The 19,508-nt window shown below is 41.7% G+C and overlaps 1 protein-coding gene across 2 annotated transcripts in view; it reads left to right on the top strand.

The window, feature by feature from the left end:
* The first annotated feature begins 4,318 nt into the window (after positions 1-4,318).
* PBX1 (PBX homeobox 1) overlaps positions 4,319-19,508 on the top strand; it is a 282,249-nt gene continuing 267,059 nt past the window's right edge. Inside the window, exons 1-3 of one of the 2 annotated variants that reach the window (XM_036065660.2) lie at positions 4,321-4,724; positions 4,920-5,210; positions 8,480-8,553. In XM_036065660.2, the coding sequence (XP_035921553.1) occupies positions 5,020-5,210; positions 8,480-8,553 (265 nt within the window). In that variant the 5' untranslated portion in view covers positions 4,321-4,724; positions 4,920-5,019. Of the gene's footprint in view, positions 5,211-8,479; positions 8,554-19,508 lie in introns of both variants that reach the window. The other variant, XM_036065661.2, reaches the window with a different exon arrangement.

Below are 19,508 nucleotides of genomic sequence, written 5' to 3'. Positions count from 1 at the left end.
CTTTGAAACATGATTCAGTGGACTTCTGGTATTATTGTGAAGAAATACAGCATGATGACTAGCATCCTTCACTCTTTCAACACATATGTGTTAAAAATATCTATTACAAGTGAAGCACCATTGAGATATGGAAGGTACACAAAAGCATTATCCATCCCTTGTCCCAATGCATAAGGTGTGTAAATTTCTCCTCAGAATCTACTTCTAGAAGTTCCTTAATGAAAATAGAAGATCCTAATTTTTATTCTATTTCACCTACGGAAGTGTTTCCTCTCAACTTCCTTTAATCTCTGTGATGCATTTCAAATAAGAGAGTTTTCAAATCCATACTTTGTGAAGTAATTCATCTTCCAGGCACCTTGGTTTCTTCATCTGCAAAATGGAGATTTTAATCTCACAAAGTTGTTCCAACAAAGGGCCCCATTGCTAAAATTAAGTGGTCATGTACACAGAGTGCCTGAAGCACAATCAGCACTCAGAAATTGTATCTATAGTGAGAATTATTACTCTGTTAACACCATTTAATTCTTCCCACATAAGCTGGAAAACATTTTTTATCCCTCCCCCAATCCACCTAACATCAATGATCAAGTTCTTTTGGCTCTTCCTTGAAAACATTCCTCATAATCGCCTCTCCTTTCCCTTGCTTCTGACACTTTCTTAATTCCTCTTCCTTATTGTATCTTCTCTTCTCCAAAAATTTGATGTTGGGCAACAGTCGGCTGTTAGTACTTCAGTTTTGGGGGAGTCAAAAGCTAGATTTTTGACTGCACGGGGAGCAAGAGCCCCCAACCCAGCCAATTGTTCAAGGATCAACTGTATATTCAACATACTTTATTAATTTAATCACCCCAAGTGTCCAATCTCAATACCTATGCTTTTACTGATCACTCAAAGCTTTCTTCTAATCACCGTAATTGGGCTGCCCTGTTTCTCATCCCTCACAGGCGTCTAGGACATGGTATCTCATCTATAGCATTAAATATATATTGAAATATATTTTGGCAACACTATAGAGTAATAATTAAAAGCATAGGTATTGAGATTAGACAGTTGTGGTGATTAAATTAGTAAAGTATGTTGAGTATACAGTTGACCCTTGAACACATGAGGATTAGGGGTGCCAATGCTCTGTGCAGTTGAAAATCCATATATAACTTCTGGCTTCCCCAAAATTTAACTACTAATAGCCTACTGTTGACCAGAAGCCTTACCAATAACATAAGAGTTGATTAACACATATTTTGTATATGTATTATGATATGTATCATATATATAGTCTTATAATAAAGTAAGCTGGAGAAATTAAAATGTTATTAAGAAATTCATAAGTAAGGGGCGCTTGGGTGGCTCATTGATTAAATGTCCAACTCCTGATTTTGGCTCAGGTCATGATCTCAGGGTGGTGGGATCAAGCCGGCTTCATGCTCAGTGGGGAGTCTGCTGGAGATTCTCTCTTTCCCTCTCCCTCTGCCCCATCCCCCCACTGTGCTCTCTCTCTTTCTAAAATAAATAAACAAATCTTAAAAAAAAAGAAAATCAGAAGAGAAAATGCATTTACAGTACTGTACTGTATTTATTTACTTTACTGTACTGTATTTATTAAGAAAATCCACATATAAATGGACCTGCTCAGTTCAAACCCATGTTGTTCAAGGGTCAACTGTAATACTTAATCATGCTAAAGCACTCAATACATTTTTTGTTAAAGATTTTATTTTTAAGTAATCTCTACACCCAATTTGGGGCTCAAACTCATGACCTCAAGATCAACAATTGCACCCTCTACCGACTGAGCCAGTCAGGCACCCAAGCACTCAATAAATACTATCATTAATATTATTATTGTGGACATTTCTCATTTTCCTAATTTTTTTATTTTAAAAAAGCTTTATTGAGATACAATTCACATTACCATAAAATTCACACTTATAAAGTGTACAATTCTTTGTACAAAAAAATTTCTGGTTTTTAGTATATTCACAAAATGGAGCTACCATCACCCCTATGTAAATTTAGAACATTTTCATCACCCCAAAAAGAATGTTCCTAGATGACAATGACCTTCTGGTATCGATGGTACCTTTTTCAATACGTTGCCTGGTGAACTTTTATTAGATTTTCTGTTAAAATCACTTGCTCACATACCGATTTCATCCAGGATCTGGGTTGACTTCTTTTCATGCTTGAAGATGGGATCATTTCATCATTGTAAGTATACTCACTGTGACTGACATACAATTTGAGGATATCATTTTGTGCTCAACTTTTTATTAGTGTTGATTTAAAAAGCCAGTTTACAAGTCAGGGTATGTATATGAATAAAACAATTGTTATTAAGTAATGGCATCATAATTACCATTAATACACCTTACTGCATGCCCTCATGCCAATAAGTTATTAAGAACTGCTTTGAAATCCTTTCATAAGGGCTCCTTATGTTGCCAAACTTGTTTTTTTTTTTTTAAGATTTTATTTATTTATTTGACAGAGAGAGACACAGTGAGAGAGGGAACACAAGCAGGGGGAGCGGGAGAGGGAGGAGCAGGCTTCCCGCAGAGCAGGGAGCCCGATGCGGGGCTCGATCCCAGGACCCTGGGATCATGACCTGAGCCGAAGGCAGTCGCTTAAAGACTGAGCCACCCAGGCGCCCCATGCCAAACTCGTTTTTGATAATCATTGGGAAGGAGGTTGGTGTGAGGAAAAGAATAACATTTTATCTCAAAGCACCTGGCAAGCTTGCCTTCCATTTTGCAGATTGGATACACTGAGGTTTGCAGTGGTTCAACACATTTCTTTTGGCTATACTGTCATCTGGGAATAGGGCTGGCTACACATTAGAACAGTTTAGGTTTCAACATATTCTGGGCTTTTCCTAAGTAATTCATCTGCCCTTTTATCTTTTGCCCATTGTGACTGCGTAGCCAGTCAGATCTCTCTTCTCATCTTGCCTGATGAAAAGATGGGAGGCAAATCTGTGATCTACTTGGAGGTATAGTATTGGACTTCAGCTGGGAGTTTCTTATTAGTTTTTCCCCCGATTCTATTTAAATCTTTTTTCATTCTTTCCTACCCATTTTCAATTTGAGTCACCTTGTTCGAATATGTATCTTTTAAAGCACTTTTTAAAGCATTTTAAGTCTCTTTACAAACAACATGGGCAATGCATACATAGCTAATGTGATTCACACATTTCCGGTAGACCCAGGCAGGTTGCATAGTTGAAACACCAGGTTTTTGTAGAGAGCCACACTTAGATTTGAATTTCAGCTTCGACACTTAAAAACTGTGGGCCCTTGGACAAGTTATTTAACCTTTCTGAGTTCCCTCTCTGTAAAGTGAAAATCATAATCCATAGCTCACAGAGATGTCTTAAAATAAGTCATGTAAATTACTTGGTGCGTAGTAGGCATTCAATAAACGTCAGTTCGTTTCTTATTCCAGTTAATAATGCTTATTAGACTATATTAAAAACTAGATCCAGACTGTGATAATGCATTTCTTTATAAAGTATTTAAGCCAAATAACTAATTTCCCCCAGGGGGAAGGGAGAGATATGTTGAATTAGATTCATTTGGTGGACTTATTTATTAATCTTTTTTTTTCTTCAACATTATTTTGTTTCATAGTTCATAATTTAGTTTTCATGCAACAAAAATGCCACTGTTCGGTATTACTTTGAACTCCGCTGTGATTTTTTAAAAAAATCTATTATTACATTTGCCGTTTATTAGAGATCATTGTTCGTTATATTAGCAGCTCGATTGTGCTTCATAACTACTTCGTGCTGACAAACTTTTGCTCTCAACAGTTTCCCTGAGGTCTAAGGATTTACAAGGATCCAGTTTTCCAATTGCAATGTTACAGCAAAAGAAAACAGGAGTGGGGGGTAGACTCTCACCGCCAGTGTTCTCTTCTGTAAATATTATACGTTTGCATTGAAGTGGAGCCACATTCTCCTCAAGGACGGCAGCTAAGCCGAGCAGGCGACAAGACTGGGCATTAACTGAGCTGGAGCTCCCGGTACCGTTGCACCTTTAAGGACCGGAGACTTGGCACTGGCCCGGCCTCCTTCCCGGCCCACCTCTGAACTCTGATTGACAGGGCGCCGGGCGAGGAGGAGCCGAAGGAGGCCGCGGAGGAGGCGCAGGGAGGCGAGCAGGGGGAGGAGGGCCCGTCTTCTCTCCGACGGCCAATCAGGACAGGGGGGCGGGGCCCGCGCGCCCTCCTCCCTCCTTCTCCACCCCCCCACCCCCCGCCTCCCGGCTTCCCCGCCCCCTCCCCTCTCCTCCTTCTCGTCCTCCTCCTCCTTCTCCTCCTCCTCCTCCTCGCAGGCTGTGGTTTTTCTGTATGTGTTTCTGGAGTCCTGAGCCTGAGCTAAACAAAAGCAGGAGGCTGACGGGGCTGCCGGAGTTTGCAGAGACACGGAGGAGGAGAGAGCCTGTGCTCTGCCTGCCGCCGCGGCCGGGGGAGATCTGGCTTTTGCAACAGCCCACCCCCTTTGAGATCACTCTGGCCCGGAGTGGGGGTGGGGGGCAGCGGGGGGTGGGGGGGAAAGTTTGCATTGCAATCCCCCTGCCTTCCTCTCCTTTCTCCCGATCAATGCATATTTGCAAAAGGATTAAGCCACAGATTTAAGCGCCGGGAGCCCATTTCTGCCAGGCAAAGGAGACCGGACTGAAAAACCAAAAGCCAGCTCTGATTTCTTTTCGTCAAGTGGGAAGGTGGTTTATTTTTCTTGCTTTTTGGAGTCAACACCCTTCCCCACCAGCCCTTATCCCCACCCTCACCCCGCAACCCCTTCACGCCCCCCTCCCCCTCCCCACTCCCCATCCTCCCACCAGCCTCTAAAAGAGGCAAAGGGATTTTTTTTTTCTTTTGGTCTTCTTTTTTCCCCCTTCCCTGTTTATCCTGAAAAGGATCTGAAGCCAGCGTGAAGGATAAAAAGCCTTGGTGCTGCCCAGGAGCCGAGCCGAGCAGCAGAAGAGGAAGAGCCGGGGGCTGCCGTTGCCTTTGGAGATGGACGAGCAGCCCAGGCTGATGCATTCCCATGCTGGGGTCGGGATGGCCGGGCACCCCGGCCTGTCCCAGCACTTGCAGGATGGGGCCGGAGGGACCGAGGGGGAGGGCGGGAGGAAGCAGGACATTGGAGACATTTTACAGCAAATTATGACCATCACAGACCAGAGTTTGGATGAGGCGCAGGCCAGGTGAGATGGAGGCTTTTCTTTTCCTTTCTTGGGGTTTTTTGTTTTTCTCCCTCTCGCAGGGGGAAACAATGGGAACCGAAGCAGCACAGCTCTTTCTTTTTAAATGTTATTTCTTTTCCCATTTTGACGAGCAACTACATGGCGGAGGAGTAAAATTGGAAGGAGCGTTGTTATCGAAAGTGTAATCGCCCATGCCGAGATGTGGCTCTGTGTGTGTGTGTGTGTGAGAGTGTGTAATGTGTGTGAGTGTGTGTGTATGTGTGTGTGTGAATATAGAGATATTCATATATGTCCACACAAACACTCAGGCACGCCGAAAATACTGCCAACCGATCCAAAAGCGGCCCTCGGCACTTTTTACTGCTTTAAAAAAGTATCAGAGAGAGCAGAATTGTCAAGTTTTGAACAGCATTCCATGCCTTCTTGTTGAGGGACTCCGTAACATTACAAAATAAAATGTCCCAATAACACTTTATTTGCAAATTTAGTGACTCCTCACCTAATTCAGAGACTTTTGCTTTTCTTTCTTGACGTACACCTCTAAAATTAATTTTTATCTTTTCCCCTTTCTGCCCCCTTAAAAAAAAAGCAGATTAATTCTTTGTCAGTACTTGTCAGCTATCCAAAAAATATTTTGCATTCACTTGATTCTGTTTCAAAAAAAGCTAATGGAAAGAAGGAAAACATAATTTTGCTTTGAGGCATATTTGTTAGTTTTGGGCGACACAGATATTCAGTTTAACTTTATTGTCTCTTAATTTGAGTCAGTTTACCAACCTTCCGTGGCACAGAATGTATGGTCCTTTAAAAAGGGGTGGGGGGGGACAAAAATCAAGCATGCTCTTTTTCCCATGCTTCTTTCAGGACCAGTTAGAATGCAAATAAATAGAAATGAAGGCATGTGTGAATTTCATGTATTTCAGTACTATAGGACAGGAGGATCTTTATTAAGGAAACAGAATAAAGAAGCTGTTTAGCTTCTCAACTTAATCCACTGCCCAGTATACAGTTCTCCACTCTAGGATTTTACAGTAAATTCTCTTTCAGAATAAAATGTAGAGTTAGTGGCAACCCACTAACAGCTTGCCCAAGGCCGACCTCGAAAGGAAGAATTTTAAAAATCTAATGACCACATATGTCTTTACAGTTAATTACCCTGCTTTGTTAAATCTCAGAAGTAGTTTTTTTTTTTTTAATATGTGCACAATTCCTATAACCCGAATGACTTAGTTATATGGAAAAGACATCATTATATGTATTTTTGTCCTATGGAAATAAGGAATTTGAGTTGAGAAAATGAGAAGCAGCTCAAAGCATGGGTGTTATGAATTACACCCTTATTTTAGCAGCAAGCACATGCAACATGTAAACTCAGAAGTACTGAGGTTTACGTGGGCTCGAAAACTTAGAAATGTTCGAAGACGGGAACTATTCTTGATTTTCTTAAATGGGGGAAAGTTTTCAGAAATGAATCGGTGCTCTTTTTGAATTTTATTATCTGAAGAGAAGCTAGTAATTATCCTAAAGTGGAAGTTTTCCCACTGGCTATCTCTTTTAGAATTGGAACAGATTTCTCCATTGCATTGTTCCAGAAAAATAAACTCAGACAGACCAGTAAACTGGTTTAATAACAAGTTTGTGAAGTGGAAAGGGCCGGGAAGGCTGGAGATTTACCACTTTTCTCATGTTGAGTCGTATTCCTTTTTGTACAACTGAGGACAGCCGTGGCTTGGCGGGTCCCCCCTTACAGTGGCCTAGATGCTGAGAGAGATCAGACACAATTTTGGGAGAGGGAAATCTGTTCTCTCTCCATAACCCCACTGATGTGCTGTGGAAATGCAGTATTTCTGTGAAGCCGTGTGGGGCTTTTTGTTGTTGTTGCTTTTGTTTGTTTTTTCCATTTGGGCCTCTATGTAAGAATACAATTAATGAAAACTATTTTAAAAGCGCCCCAAAGGGGTCTTTGATACAGTGAAGTATTTTCCACCTTTTTTCCCACCCCACATGAGAACTCAATCACCACTAAGCTTTCTTTTTGGTTAAACAATGTAACTCTACTTAGCAAATACTGCATCTGTTTTTCCTTTCCTTAGCCATACCTTTCTCATGTACATTTATTATTTACAAAGTAAACCATTGGTGTTTTAGACACAATGCATGTGTTTATTTTGATACTCTTGAATTTTTGAGTTTATTGCTCTTTGCTGTACAGTATATAGACCAGACTTCTGGTTACTGTTCTTCATGAGGATGTGTCTATTTTTTTTTTTTTTTTTTAACTTTCACAAGAATTAAAAAAGGATTGCATGTGTCTGGAGTGCCAGGGGTTTCCATTTGTCTTTGCACATTAATTTCAGTTTGTAAACAGAATTCCCTTCACTGATAGCTGATATGATCAGGATTTTGTTTCCAAAACAATCTCCTTCTGCTAAGTGCTTCCATAGTAAAATCAAGGGAAAGGTATTGTTTGGTTCCTCAAGTGCATTCTGAATACAAACACACACCAAGAACCAGGTAAATCACTAATCCAAAAGGCAGAATTGTATTTATTTTTTCCCCAATGGGTGCAAGGTCCTAATTGTAAATAATTGAATTTCAACACCTGCAAATAAGCAGTGTGCACACAAGAGGCATAATGTGAACACAGAGAAATGAATTTATTCCCCATATGGGTATGTTTGCCCCTGGCAATGCATTTCCATACTCTTTAACTTGGGGACTGAAATTTTATAAATTGACAGTTCTACTCAGAAGACCTTTCAAGCATCTTGTGTTTATGAGAATACAGGGGCATCTGCGGAATGAATTCGAACACATGGATGAATTAAATTTGAAAACACACACACAGAGCGAGAGGCAGACAGCTCCTAGGCTTTGGTGGATGCATAGATTATAGAAACTGTTATCCCAGGCTTTTGGCTTTGCCCTAGTCATTGCCCTGGGTACGATTATTGGTTTAAGAATTCCACTTTGATTGAACTACTTATAAAAAAACAACAACACAACACCTAACTCCGCCTAAATGGGCATAATTTAGGTTGGTTCTGTTCTGTAGTTAAATCCCTACTCTATCCCTGCTAATTAACATTATTTCTTTTTCTATGGCAGGACTCTGTATATTAAGTCATAAAACAATTGAAGCATGCCACAGAGTTATGCTTGGGATATAATTTTGGCTAAATGTTCAGATTTTTTTCCCCCTGTGCTTTATCAGCAGTTTGATCTCGAAAGTCCACCTAAGCTATTATGTTGTTGTTTCTTTCTTGCAGAAAACATGCTTTAAACTGCCACAGAATGAAGCCTGCCTTGTTTAATGTGTTGTGTGAAATCAAAGAAAAAACAGGTAGGACTGAGATTCCAACATTTAAGCATTTTCTTTGGCCAATTGACTCACTTAACCAGCAATGACAAACCCATTATTTAAATATTAAAATTTCAGCATAAAAGTGCTGTCAAGATTGATCGCAGTTTCCAATAGGAAGCCCGAGTAGCTCTGCTTCCTGGAAAAAGCACCAAGTTTCTTTGACAGTTATTATCAAGCATTACTGGTTTATTTTCCTTGTCTCTGTTACCAGCCTCTTTGAAATTGGGGACCAAAGAGAGGTTCTGAAGGGAAATTTATAGAATGATGTGTGCCTTTGGGGGAAAAATATGAAAGTAAAAGTCTGTTTCCAGGAGGAAAATCTTTTTGGCCCATATTTAAAACCCTCATTTTTTTTGGAGTTGGGCATGGGGGCTAAACTGTTTAAAGTTTCCTTTCCTTTTTTTCTTGTGATTGTACCAAGCAGCAGGCTAAAGGTTCTCAGCAGTGTTGTCAAATACCTTTGTGGAAAGCGCCATACAATGTCAGGTTACCGGTATCTGAGTGCCCTGTGATTTTATAGCAGGGGGAAGCGTTGGTTTGAGGAGAGCATCATGCCATGAGATCCCTCATTCTGTTGTTTTTTTTTTTCTACTTTCTAGACCTCATATCATGGACTCACACACTTACAACACATCCCAGGAGGGCATTTAAATTTTAAAGCAACAATTAAAAAATAGCAATCATCAATCAGAGGTGTTCTTAAACAACAGATGCTCTGGGAAGGACATTTAGCCACATCCTCGGGTTTGTTTGTGTTAAGCCTTAATTTTCCAAAGTGGGTGCATCTCTCCCTTGTAAAAAGAAAGAGTTGAAAAGCCAATCTGAAACTAGGGCATAAAGATGAGGAACGAGGGGTGGTTATATAAAGCGGGAGCTTCTGCTGGCCTCTGACTTGCTCGCTCGCTTCAGAGCAGTGCAAAGTACCTGCCATCCTATTTATTTATTTATTTTTTACAACAAGGAGTGTAACAGTCAATAATTCATATCTAAACCATATAAGCAAGGGCATGACATGAATGAAAGTGACAATAAATATGATTGCATGCCCAGTTGATATACATTGATAGTTACACATAAAAAAGGGGAGGGGGGAGGGCACACAGGGTGGCTTTCTTTTTGAAAGCTCTCTGTGTTTGTCTTTTTAAAAATAAATAGTTTCAAGATGTGGCCACTGATGGAACCTGTAATTACTTGGGTCTTGAAATCTATGTGAAATTAGTCAGCAGCTCCTTTGTTGAATGTTATTTGTGCTGTGCATAACATTCTAGACAAAGCACCTGAGCAGTGATGTTCAGACCTTCCAGACTCAAAGCTGTTAATTACATTATTTTAGCTGTGAAACACCTTTTAAGAGATTTATGAATGGTGCATACAAATATCAAAGAGCTTTTCCAGTTTGTCACACTTTTTAGTTAGTTTGTTTTTTTCTATTAGCCAGAGCAGGAAGCCTAAGTCCATGTCTATTTGTTTCTTCTCTCCTTTTTTTCTTCCTTCTCATTTTCTCTTTTGATCTCTGATGCTTATTTACTTTGAATATTTGGTTTGTTGAAATTTGTCTCTAATTGGGTATGCTTTCCTGCCTATCTTGATTCATGAAATGTAGAAATCAAGACGTAAAGGCATATTTGATAATCCAGGCTAAGGCGACTCTATTTTTGAAGACATTTTATTAGATTTTTATTGAAAAGGAAGCCCGTCAGGGCACTTGAATGTATATTGTGGCCAAAGTGTTTAATTCTGGTCTTCTAATTAAAACCTACTAAGGCAGTAGATCAAAGTGGGTGGGTGTGAATAGAGATCCGGTTCCGGTGTTAAAGAGTTTGTTCCTTTTTCATATTGGCTAAACTATGGTGATAGGAAGCAGTGGTATTGGTCAAAATCACACTTGAAAGGTGTAATTTATCATTCGCTTGTGTATTTTGCTTCTTAAAAATTTTCTGTCACTTAATGAATTAATGTCTGGAGATTCAAAAAAAAAAAAATCTAAGTTAAGGTTCTGTGTGTTGTCTTTAGAATCCTAGATTTAACACATAGTCGATCAAGTCCTGGAAATTCAAAACAGCAAGGATCCCTGCCCCTGTGTTAAAGGGGAAATCCGCATGCGCGCGCGCACACACACACACACACACACACACACACACACACACACAGGGTTTTGGGTTTAGAGGGCACCCATGGGTGAAAGTTTAAAAAAAAAAGAAAATAAAAAAGGGCCTTCCTCCTTGTTTCTCTTCCACTTGTACATTAGAAGGAGTGAGGGAAGGAAGAAATCTCTCCTGGAATGTTGAGTGTTCTGTGCTAAAGGTAGGGGACCGACGGCTGGTGTGTGGAGGAGAAGCCTTTGATTCTAAAGCATGATTACTCCGTTCCTCAGGATTTGCCCAACTCCCCGTCCCTGTGCCAGCATATCTTCCTTGCGGTCGATGTGTCGGAGACACATACAGGGTAAAGTTGCAGGAGGCTTTTTTCCCCCGTCTTGCTACAGAGCTGGTAACCAGATCTGTTGGATGGTCAGTTTCTAGGCATTCCTTCATTGTTCTGGGACTTTTCCTATTGTTACTTCCAAGCCCCCTTGTCTTAAATGAGTATTTTCACGCTTCCATCTCCAGCACTGTAGAGCTTACTTGATGTAGGGTGGGCTCGTTTGCTGGTTTGCATTCTCACGCGAAGTTGACACATTGGGCTCACCTAGGTCTTTATGTCAGGAAGACGGGACTCTGAGAGGAGCATGGCAATGGCCTTCATTTGCTGCCTTTAGTTTTTTTGTTTTTGTTAATGGTTTCAGTTGGAAAACTCAGAAATAAGTAGGGATGCTAGCAAAGACTGTCTTACCAACCTTTTGGAACTTGAAAGAAACGCATGCGCACAACACCCAAAGTAGGCAGCAGCTTCTAAATTACAGTTGATTGATAGGTATTTAAGTCAGAAATTACTGTGAGGATATTAAAAAAAAAAACAACACCACCATGTATCTTCTTGCCTCAGAGTGTGGGTGAGTTTTTATTTTGATACCCTTTTGCTTTTTTAAAATAAATGCCAGGAAAAAAGAATGCCTGCAAAATGCTCGTGCGGCAAATCTCAGACAACAGCAAGGAAAAGCTTGTCCAGACCCACAACAATGTGTATTTCAGAAGGGGCTTTCATCTGCTCTTTCCTTCTGGGAACGGAGGGATTTAATATAGAGTTTGGGACTGCTCAGTATCTTATTTGCTCTTGTTTTTTTTTTTTTCTTTTTTTTTTTTGGGGGAACCATTCCTTGTCTTCTGACAAATTAGCAATAGGCTGAGTTTTACATATGTGGTGGTAGTAGGGTTGATGGGATGGAAGAGAAGGAGACAAAAAAAGGCAAACACGCTGCTTTTCTTAAAAAAGACCTTGCTTATATTTTCCAGTGTTTCATTTTTTTTTCTACTTTTGTGTCAAAAATCATGCAGGTTTAAAAATGAGGAAAACACACAAAAAATATTGGGTGCCATTTACTAAGGAGAATATTTATAGATAGCAATGAATAGCTGTAATTGTTGTGAATAGTTTTTAATTTTAGAACATAATAGCTATCTATGGCATTTTCAGCCGATTTTCCTCTGTGAATTATCTGCACTGAAGTTAAATCAAATCACTGAAGGAGGTTAAAAAAATTATTATTTTTTTTTTTGCTTCCTTAACACTCTTTTGTTCTCTCTCTTTTCTTTTTTCTCTGTGTTCAATTAACACCCCCATCATAGAACTGTGGAGTTTTTTTTTTTTTTTTTTTTAGTCTACTACTGTATTTCACTTTTGACACCTTATCTTATTATTCTTGCCTGCCACTTCTTTGTAATACAGCAATTATATTATGGGACTGGTACTCCTCTCTTTTTTACAACATTAGAGGATAATTTGTGTGTGTGTGTGTGTGTGTTTGTGTAAGTAGGAGAGGGGCACAGCAGGGGAATAATTCTGATGGTATGAGGCCTTGAGCTGAGCAGGAGTGAAATAACTTTAGACAATTTAGGGTTGCCTCTGCTCAGATTCCTTTTGGGGTTGAAGTGGAAATAGTGGCTTCACAGAAGTTCATCCATGGCAGGCAAATGCAAAAACTTTTTCTTGCTGACCAGTGAATTCAAGTGTTAGATCTTTTCTCTCTCTCTCTTTCGTTGTGTGTGTGTGTGTGTGTGTGTGTGTGTGTGTGTGTGTGTGTGGAATGGGGGAGTGAGGGGAGGGAGGTTGCAGCTTTACTTGAACACTACCATTCAGGCACAGCAGTGAGCTGGGCAGACATCACATGACTGGACGAAATCCGCTTTATCACGATCTGGATGTAGGCTATGGATGCGCTACACTAGGACCGATGAGAAGTATCTCTTCTCTCTGGTCACTTTTGTGTGACCCATTTTTAGGAGTGCGTTAGACGAATTCTGGTGGGCAGGAGGGTGCAAAGCACATTGGGGGCGTAACCTAACAGAACAGAGTATTGGAAGTTTGGTGTCGCTTCTTCTAACAATCAGGGTGCCGGGGAGGATTGGGGAGGAGAGAGATTGAAGTTAAACTGAGGGAATGGGGAGAGGGTTTATGAGAGGGATGCACAGAGAGACTTGGGACCCAGGGACAGGGGGTGTTGGGAGTTGGGGGGAGTGAGGCTGTGGGTTCCCTGTTGGGCCTGACCTGCCTGTGCAATTCAGCTCTCTGCTGGTGCCACGCTTGCCACGTGCATTTGCCTTCTACTGACATCCACGAACTTGGGGTTGTATGGTGGGCAAAATTACAGAAATGCCCCTGAACAAGCAAACAAACCCAAACTTAAATACTGCACATATTTAAATAGGAAAGCATTTTCATTTTAATTTAAAGCATAACCCCAGCTTCTTTGGAGACATAGTTACATTCATGCCTTAGGAAAACTTAGCCTTAATTTTGGTTTTAAACCCCTTTTAGGTGGTGGCTGTTATGTTTTGAACGTGGTGAGGTGAATCTAAATATACTTCCATTCCTTTCCCTTTTTATATAAAAAAAAAATTCACCCCCAAAGCCACATGACAGAGGCAGTGTCCAAGGTCCAGCCCCCAAAGACAGCTCTTTTTCATTTTCGTATGACCCTGAGAGCACCCAATCCGCATGGGCTGCCGTTCGTGCCTGGGTAAGAGGAATAGGACCTCCCTGGCTGCACCCCTGCCCCTTACCTGAGATGGTGTTGCTGAGGCTTACGGAATGCAGTAATTGATAAAGTACGTGGAGGATTAGTAAGTTATTTGCAAAGCGTTTTGAGCTCCCTGAGCTATCCAAATAAAAGATGCTGTATTTTCTATAATAAATTATGTCAGGACTCATATCCTGTTCCATTTCATAGGATGTCATTGTGTTAACTCTTTCAGGGCAAGGGAACAACACATCCACTAGTCTGTAATCATGTCCTGGGTGGTTGGTCATCTCTCATAGGGAGAATTCTCTGGTTGAATCTTTTGCTCCATCTGCATCTTGGAGATGTCACTTATCAGAACTTGGCAGAGTGATTTCCAGAAAAAAAAAAAAGTGCAGGTATAGACTGTCATAAGATTATAAAACCTATCTCCCTTTATGGCAGAATAAGGTCAGTAGTGACTTCCCGGAAGAGCTTCTCACCAGTGACAGCTGTGTTTCAATCTCAATTATTGGTGGAAATCAAGATTGCAAGGGGTAAAAAAAAATAAAATCATCCTTTTGGGTTTAGCTCGTAGGTTCCTCTATATCTTGCGCTGACACTGTTGTCCTGAAGCGGGTCCTGGGGTGGGCGCCTCGCACCTCTCCTAGCTCGGGACCTACCACTAAGGAGTTGTAAGATGGTAGGCAAATTGCTTAAATAAATTTAGGAGAAACTCTAATAGTACTGGTTAAGGACTTGGTCTCTGAAGCCACACTGCCTGGGTTTGTATCCCACATCTCCTGCTTTTGAGCTCTGTGACCTTATTCGAGTTACTCCACCTCTCTGTGCCTCATTTTCCTCTTCTGTAAAAAGGCACTAACAATGATACCTATCTTAGAGGGGCACTGGGAGGAGTAAATGAGGTAATACATGTAAATTACAGTGCCTGGCATAAGCAGTCAATAACTGTTAGCTTTTATTATTTCTGGCCCTGTTTTCTTACATGAAAACGAGAGGCTTGCACCAGATGGTCCCTAAAGACCAAGCCAATTCCAAGACTCTGTGATTCTATGCTGAAAAGAGACAAAAATTGCTGAATTTAAGATTTGCTTTCTTTTGTTTCTCTTGCTGTTCTCTTAAAGTGAGAATTAGCTGTATCTGGCCAAAAAGGCTGGGGCTAGGTTGGAAAAAAAAGGGGACAAAAAGAAGTGGGTAAGAACAAAGACAAAGGGTTTTAATTATCCCCGAACTGGACAACAACTACCTGAAAAGCTAAAGTTGCATATGTTAGGGATAGTGTTCTCTTAGCATCAGCAACTGGAGATATTATGTAATTATAGTTAAAAATATTTTCTCTCTGAAAACACATAGACCCATCCATTCAGTTTACAAAGTTTCCAAGTAGGAAGAGTAACACAAAGTGAGTTTAGGGCAACCCCACCTCTTCCTGACTTCCTACTATGGTTCTTATTTAGGAAAAATTTTATCTTTGTCATAATGACAGCCTTGATACATAGGAGGTTTATTCTCTTTTATTCTTTTTTAATAGGTTTTTTTTTTTAAGATTTTATTTATTTGAGAGAGAGACAGCACAGGCAGGGGGAGGGGCAGAGGGAGAGGGAGAAGCAGGCTCCCTGCTGAGCAGGGATTCCCGACGTGAGGTGGGGCTCGATCCCAGGACCCTGGGATTATGACCTGAACCGAAGGCAGACGCTCAACTGGCTGAGCCACCCGGGTGCCCCATCTTTTATTTTTTTAAAGTAAACTCTGTGCCCCACATGGCACTCAGACTCACGACCCCGAGATAAAGAGTTGTATGCTCTACCGACTGAGCCAGCCCCGTGCCCCTGATAGTTTTCTTGAAATATATTTCATATACCATGAAATTCACGCATGTAAACTGTACAGTTCAGTGGTTTCGTGGATTCACAAAATCGTACAACCATCAGAACCTAAATTTAGGTATTTTTTTATCACCTCCCAAAAAACCCAGTACCTATTTCCAGTCAGTTCATACTTCTCCCTTTGCCTAGCCCTTGTGATTGCTAATCTCTGTCTCTATGGATTTGTCTATTCTGGACATTTCACATAAATTCATATAACATGTGGTTTGTTACTAGCTTCTTTCGCTTAGCATAATATTTTCAGGTTCATTTATGCTATAGCATAGCATCAATACTTCATTCCTTTTTTTTTTTTAAGATTTTATTTATTTATTTGAGAGTGAGAGAGAGTATGTGGGGGGGAGGGGCAGAGGGAGAGGGAAAAGCAGACTCCCTGCTGAGCGGGGCTCAATCCCTGGGCCCTGGGATCATGGCCTGAGCTGAAGACTGACTGTGCTACCCAGGCACCCCAATACTTCATTCCTTTTTATGGCCAAATAATATTCCATTGTATGGATATACCACAGTTTGTTTATCCATTCATCAGTTGATGGATTATTTAGCTTGTTTTGTATGTTTTTGCTGCTATGAACATGTGCATATGAGTTTTGTGTGGAGGTTTGTTTCTCTTTCTCTGGATATATACGTAGGAGTGGCTTGCTGGATCACAGGGTACTCTGTGCTTGGTGTTTTGAGGAACTTCCAAACTGTTTCCCTGAGTCTGAAGTCATATTGTAAATGACACCAAGGTTTGTCTTCAGCACTCCCAGCCTTCCATTTCTTTCAACCTTTTTCTCCAGTCAGGGATCTCTCTTTTCCATGTTTAGTTTAGTTCTATTGTAGTTTTTGTTTTCTTTGATCAATACCTACTCTAAATTTTGGGGGGATAAATTTAAATCAGAAGAATGAATTTCTACCACTCGAATTTCAGGTGACCCGTTCCTGGAAAGGAAGGAGTTAGCAAAAACGATTGGGTGATTTTCTGAATAGCAATTTAGTGTGATAGAGAAAGCATGGACTTTGAGGCAAAACCAACTGGATTCTGTTCCTAGCTTCGTGTGTAACATTAATGTTATTTGATTTAACAGAGCTTCCATGTCCTCACCTCCACTGTAAAGATAACAATACTATGTAGGGTCATTTGGGGGCACTAAACAACACAATAATATAAGGCATATAGTTGAGCGAGTATGCTCAATACATGCCAACTACTGTTTTCTTTTTTTTTTTCCAAAACCACATGGCAGAGTGTTGACCACCCTTCTCATTAGTTTGGCTCTGTCTCTTCAGGTTGGGTTTTCTCCCAGCAACGTCCAGGGGTTTTAGAGGCTTACCAAAATGCTTCCTGACCCTGCTGCATTTAAATGCTTTAAGTGGTTTTCTGAATGAGAGGAAAACAGACTCTTGGGCAAAGCTCAGCCCAAGGCATCCCAACATACCTTCCTCTCCCCCCTTTAGTCCTAGGGCTCTAGGAAGGGAATCCCATAAACAGTGCTGTTCAGTAAACATGTATGTAATTTTAAATTTAATGCTTTAAATTTTCCAGTGGCTCATTTAAAAACAGCAAAAAGAAACAGGTGAAATTCATTTTAAGAAATCTATTTTTAAATCCAAATAGCTAAAATATTTCAACATGTGATCAACATAAAAATTATTAATGAGCTATTTTACTTTTTCTTTTGTACTAAGACTTCGAAACCCATTGTGTATTTTACATTTACAGCACATCTTCAGTGTGGACCAGCCATACTTCAAGCACTCAGTAGTTACATGGGGCCTTCCATGTTGGTCAGCTTGGCCATGGAATGGTTGTTTTGGCATAAACTTTGGTTTTGTTTCTTTTTTGGGCTAGTTTTTGAACTCATGGTTGTTCCCTACTCAAACTTGATCTAGGGGCGCCTGGGTGGCTCAGTCGTTAAGCGTCTGCCTTCGGCTCAGGTCATGATTCCAGGTCCTGGGATCGAGCCCCACATCGGGCTCCCTGCTCAGCGGGAAGCCTGCTTCTCCCTCTCCCACTCCCCCTGCTTGTATTCCCACTCTCGCTGTGTCTCTCTCTGTCAAATAAATAAATAAAATCTTAAAAAAAAAACAAAACTTGATCTAGTACTTCTGTAGAAATTGAAATTGGCTCCTGATGGAAAGCCATGTTCCAGAATAAGGCGTATATCTAAGGCATCTCTTTCTGGCAGAGAATGTGCCACTGGTGGGAGCTAGGATGTGGTAGTTCCCCACTATCTCTTTCTATTTTTTACTTTTTTCTTTCCATAACTCATTGTTTTATGATTCCTTTCCATTCCCTTAACACAATCTGAAATGTTCCCTCGAATAGAATGAGCAGGTGGAAGCAGCCATCTTGTTTTCTGCAGTTGGAATACCATGAACAAGTATGGAGGAATCTGAGGTGTGACAAAGGTTTGCAGGACCCTGAGTCAGGAGTTCTGAGGCCTACTGCTGACTGCCTCCAAAGTATGTTATTTTAAGAATGTCATTTGACCTCTTGATCTTAGGTTTCCACATCCATGGAATGGGCAACTCTAGAAAGCCATGAACCTGACCCCACATCCCATAGATCACAAGTCCCCGCGTGATCCCTGCCAAGGCTTGGGTTCATAGGATGGAAGGCAGGTGGAGCATTTAGAAAAGAAAATTCTTTTTCATTATTATTGCAGTTCTTATTTATCCTTTGACTCCTGGTGTCTTTTCTAGACACTCATGCCAAAGTGGCTACGGTTGGTGTTAAGGCCACTTCCATCAATCAAATTGAATTGCAAAAGGCAAACTGGAGAGGAAAAAAAAAATCGTGTTTTTTTTATTGAAGCATTTAGCATCACATTTACAAGGCCAGTTGGAGGCCGGTCCCAGTTTAATCCACCTTGTTGACTCCGTGACTGAATGCAAATAATGGTTCTTTTGCATCCTTTCTATTTGTAGCAATCAGATTCTAGCCTGGAAATTGCTTTTGGAAAATAGAGTTGTGGTTGCAGGATTGGAAGGGCAGTTTACCTTTGCAAGTTCATAGGGAGCAGCCCAGAAAGTTGGGAAACTTGGCTTCGGTTTTCACCTTGGGACTGTGGAGAGTTACTTGTTCACCATTGGCCTCTGCTGAAATACCGAAATAAGGTCTGTTTCCCACCTACCTGTCAGGAGGGCTTTTGGAAAGTGAGGCTATTTAGAAAGATGTTTGGCTTTCATTAAGTGTGGGCCGCTAAGTGTGAGCGGAAAGCGTTCTGCGTTTGTCGTGCTTTGAGACAGGGCTGAATCTGCCAGTAGGTCAGAGGAATAAGTTTACCTAGTGGCCCGCGCTGGTAGGCCGGGGAGAGAGGGCCGCCAGGCGGCTTTTTTCTGAAGGCTGTAGGTGATTTGAGACCAACTGTGTCCCTGCAGGAGTATCCTCCTTATAATTACCATTGTTAATCGAATTGAAAGTTTGCATTTCTCTTTTGTCCCTAACAAAGAAAGCCTCTCAGGGACCCTAACGGGGAGCCCGGGCTGCCTCCATTCTGAAAGGCCCTCCGCGGATGCGAGGCTGTGCACGGTGATGCCTTCCTGCAGAATTTGCATGCAGAGGCTCGAGGGCCTTGCACCCAGCTTCCATCAGTAAACACTTCAAAACTAAGCGCGGCGGCCCAGGCCCGGCTGCCCTTTGTGCGGCCTGCCGACGGGGGTCCCGGTGGCCCCGCTGCCCCGGCGATGGCGAGGCCGGGGTGGGTGCGCGGCCGCCGCGCGGCCACGTCGTGTGAGCACGGGGTCAAGGGCGCTGGGTCAAGGGCGGCCAGGTGAGCGGCCAGGGGGAGCTGAGGGCCGCTCGCTCACACCAGGTGGAGCACGGAAGGCGGAGTCGTCCGGAAGGAGTTTAAGGGGCTGCGTCGCGGCAGAAAACTTTGGGAACTTAGGGAAATGCGGGGCCGCGGCGGAGAGGCCGGGCGGCGAGCCACCCGCCGGGCGCGAGGGGG

This window comes from Halichoerus grypus, chromosome 7 (assembly GCF_964656455.1).
Source record: "Halichoerus grypus chromosome 7, mHalGry1.hap1.1, whole genome shotgun sequence".
Lineage (NCBI taxonomy): Eukaryota > Metazoa > Chordata > Mammalia > Carnivora > Phocidae > Halichoerus > Halichoerus grypus.
This window is presented reverse-complemented; position numbering and strand designations above follow the sequence as displayed.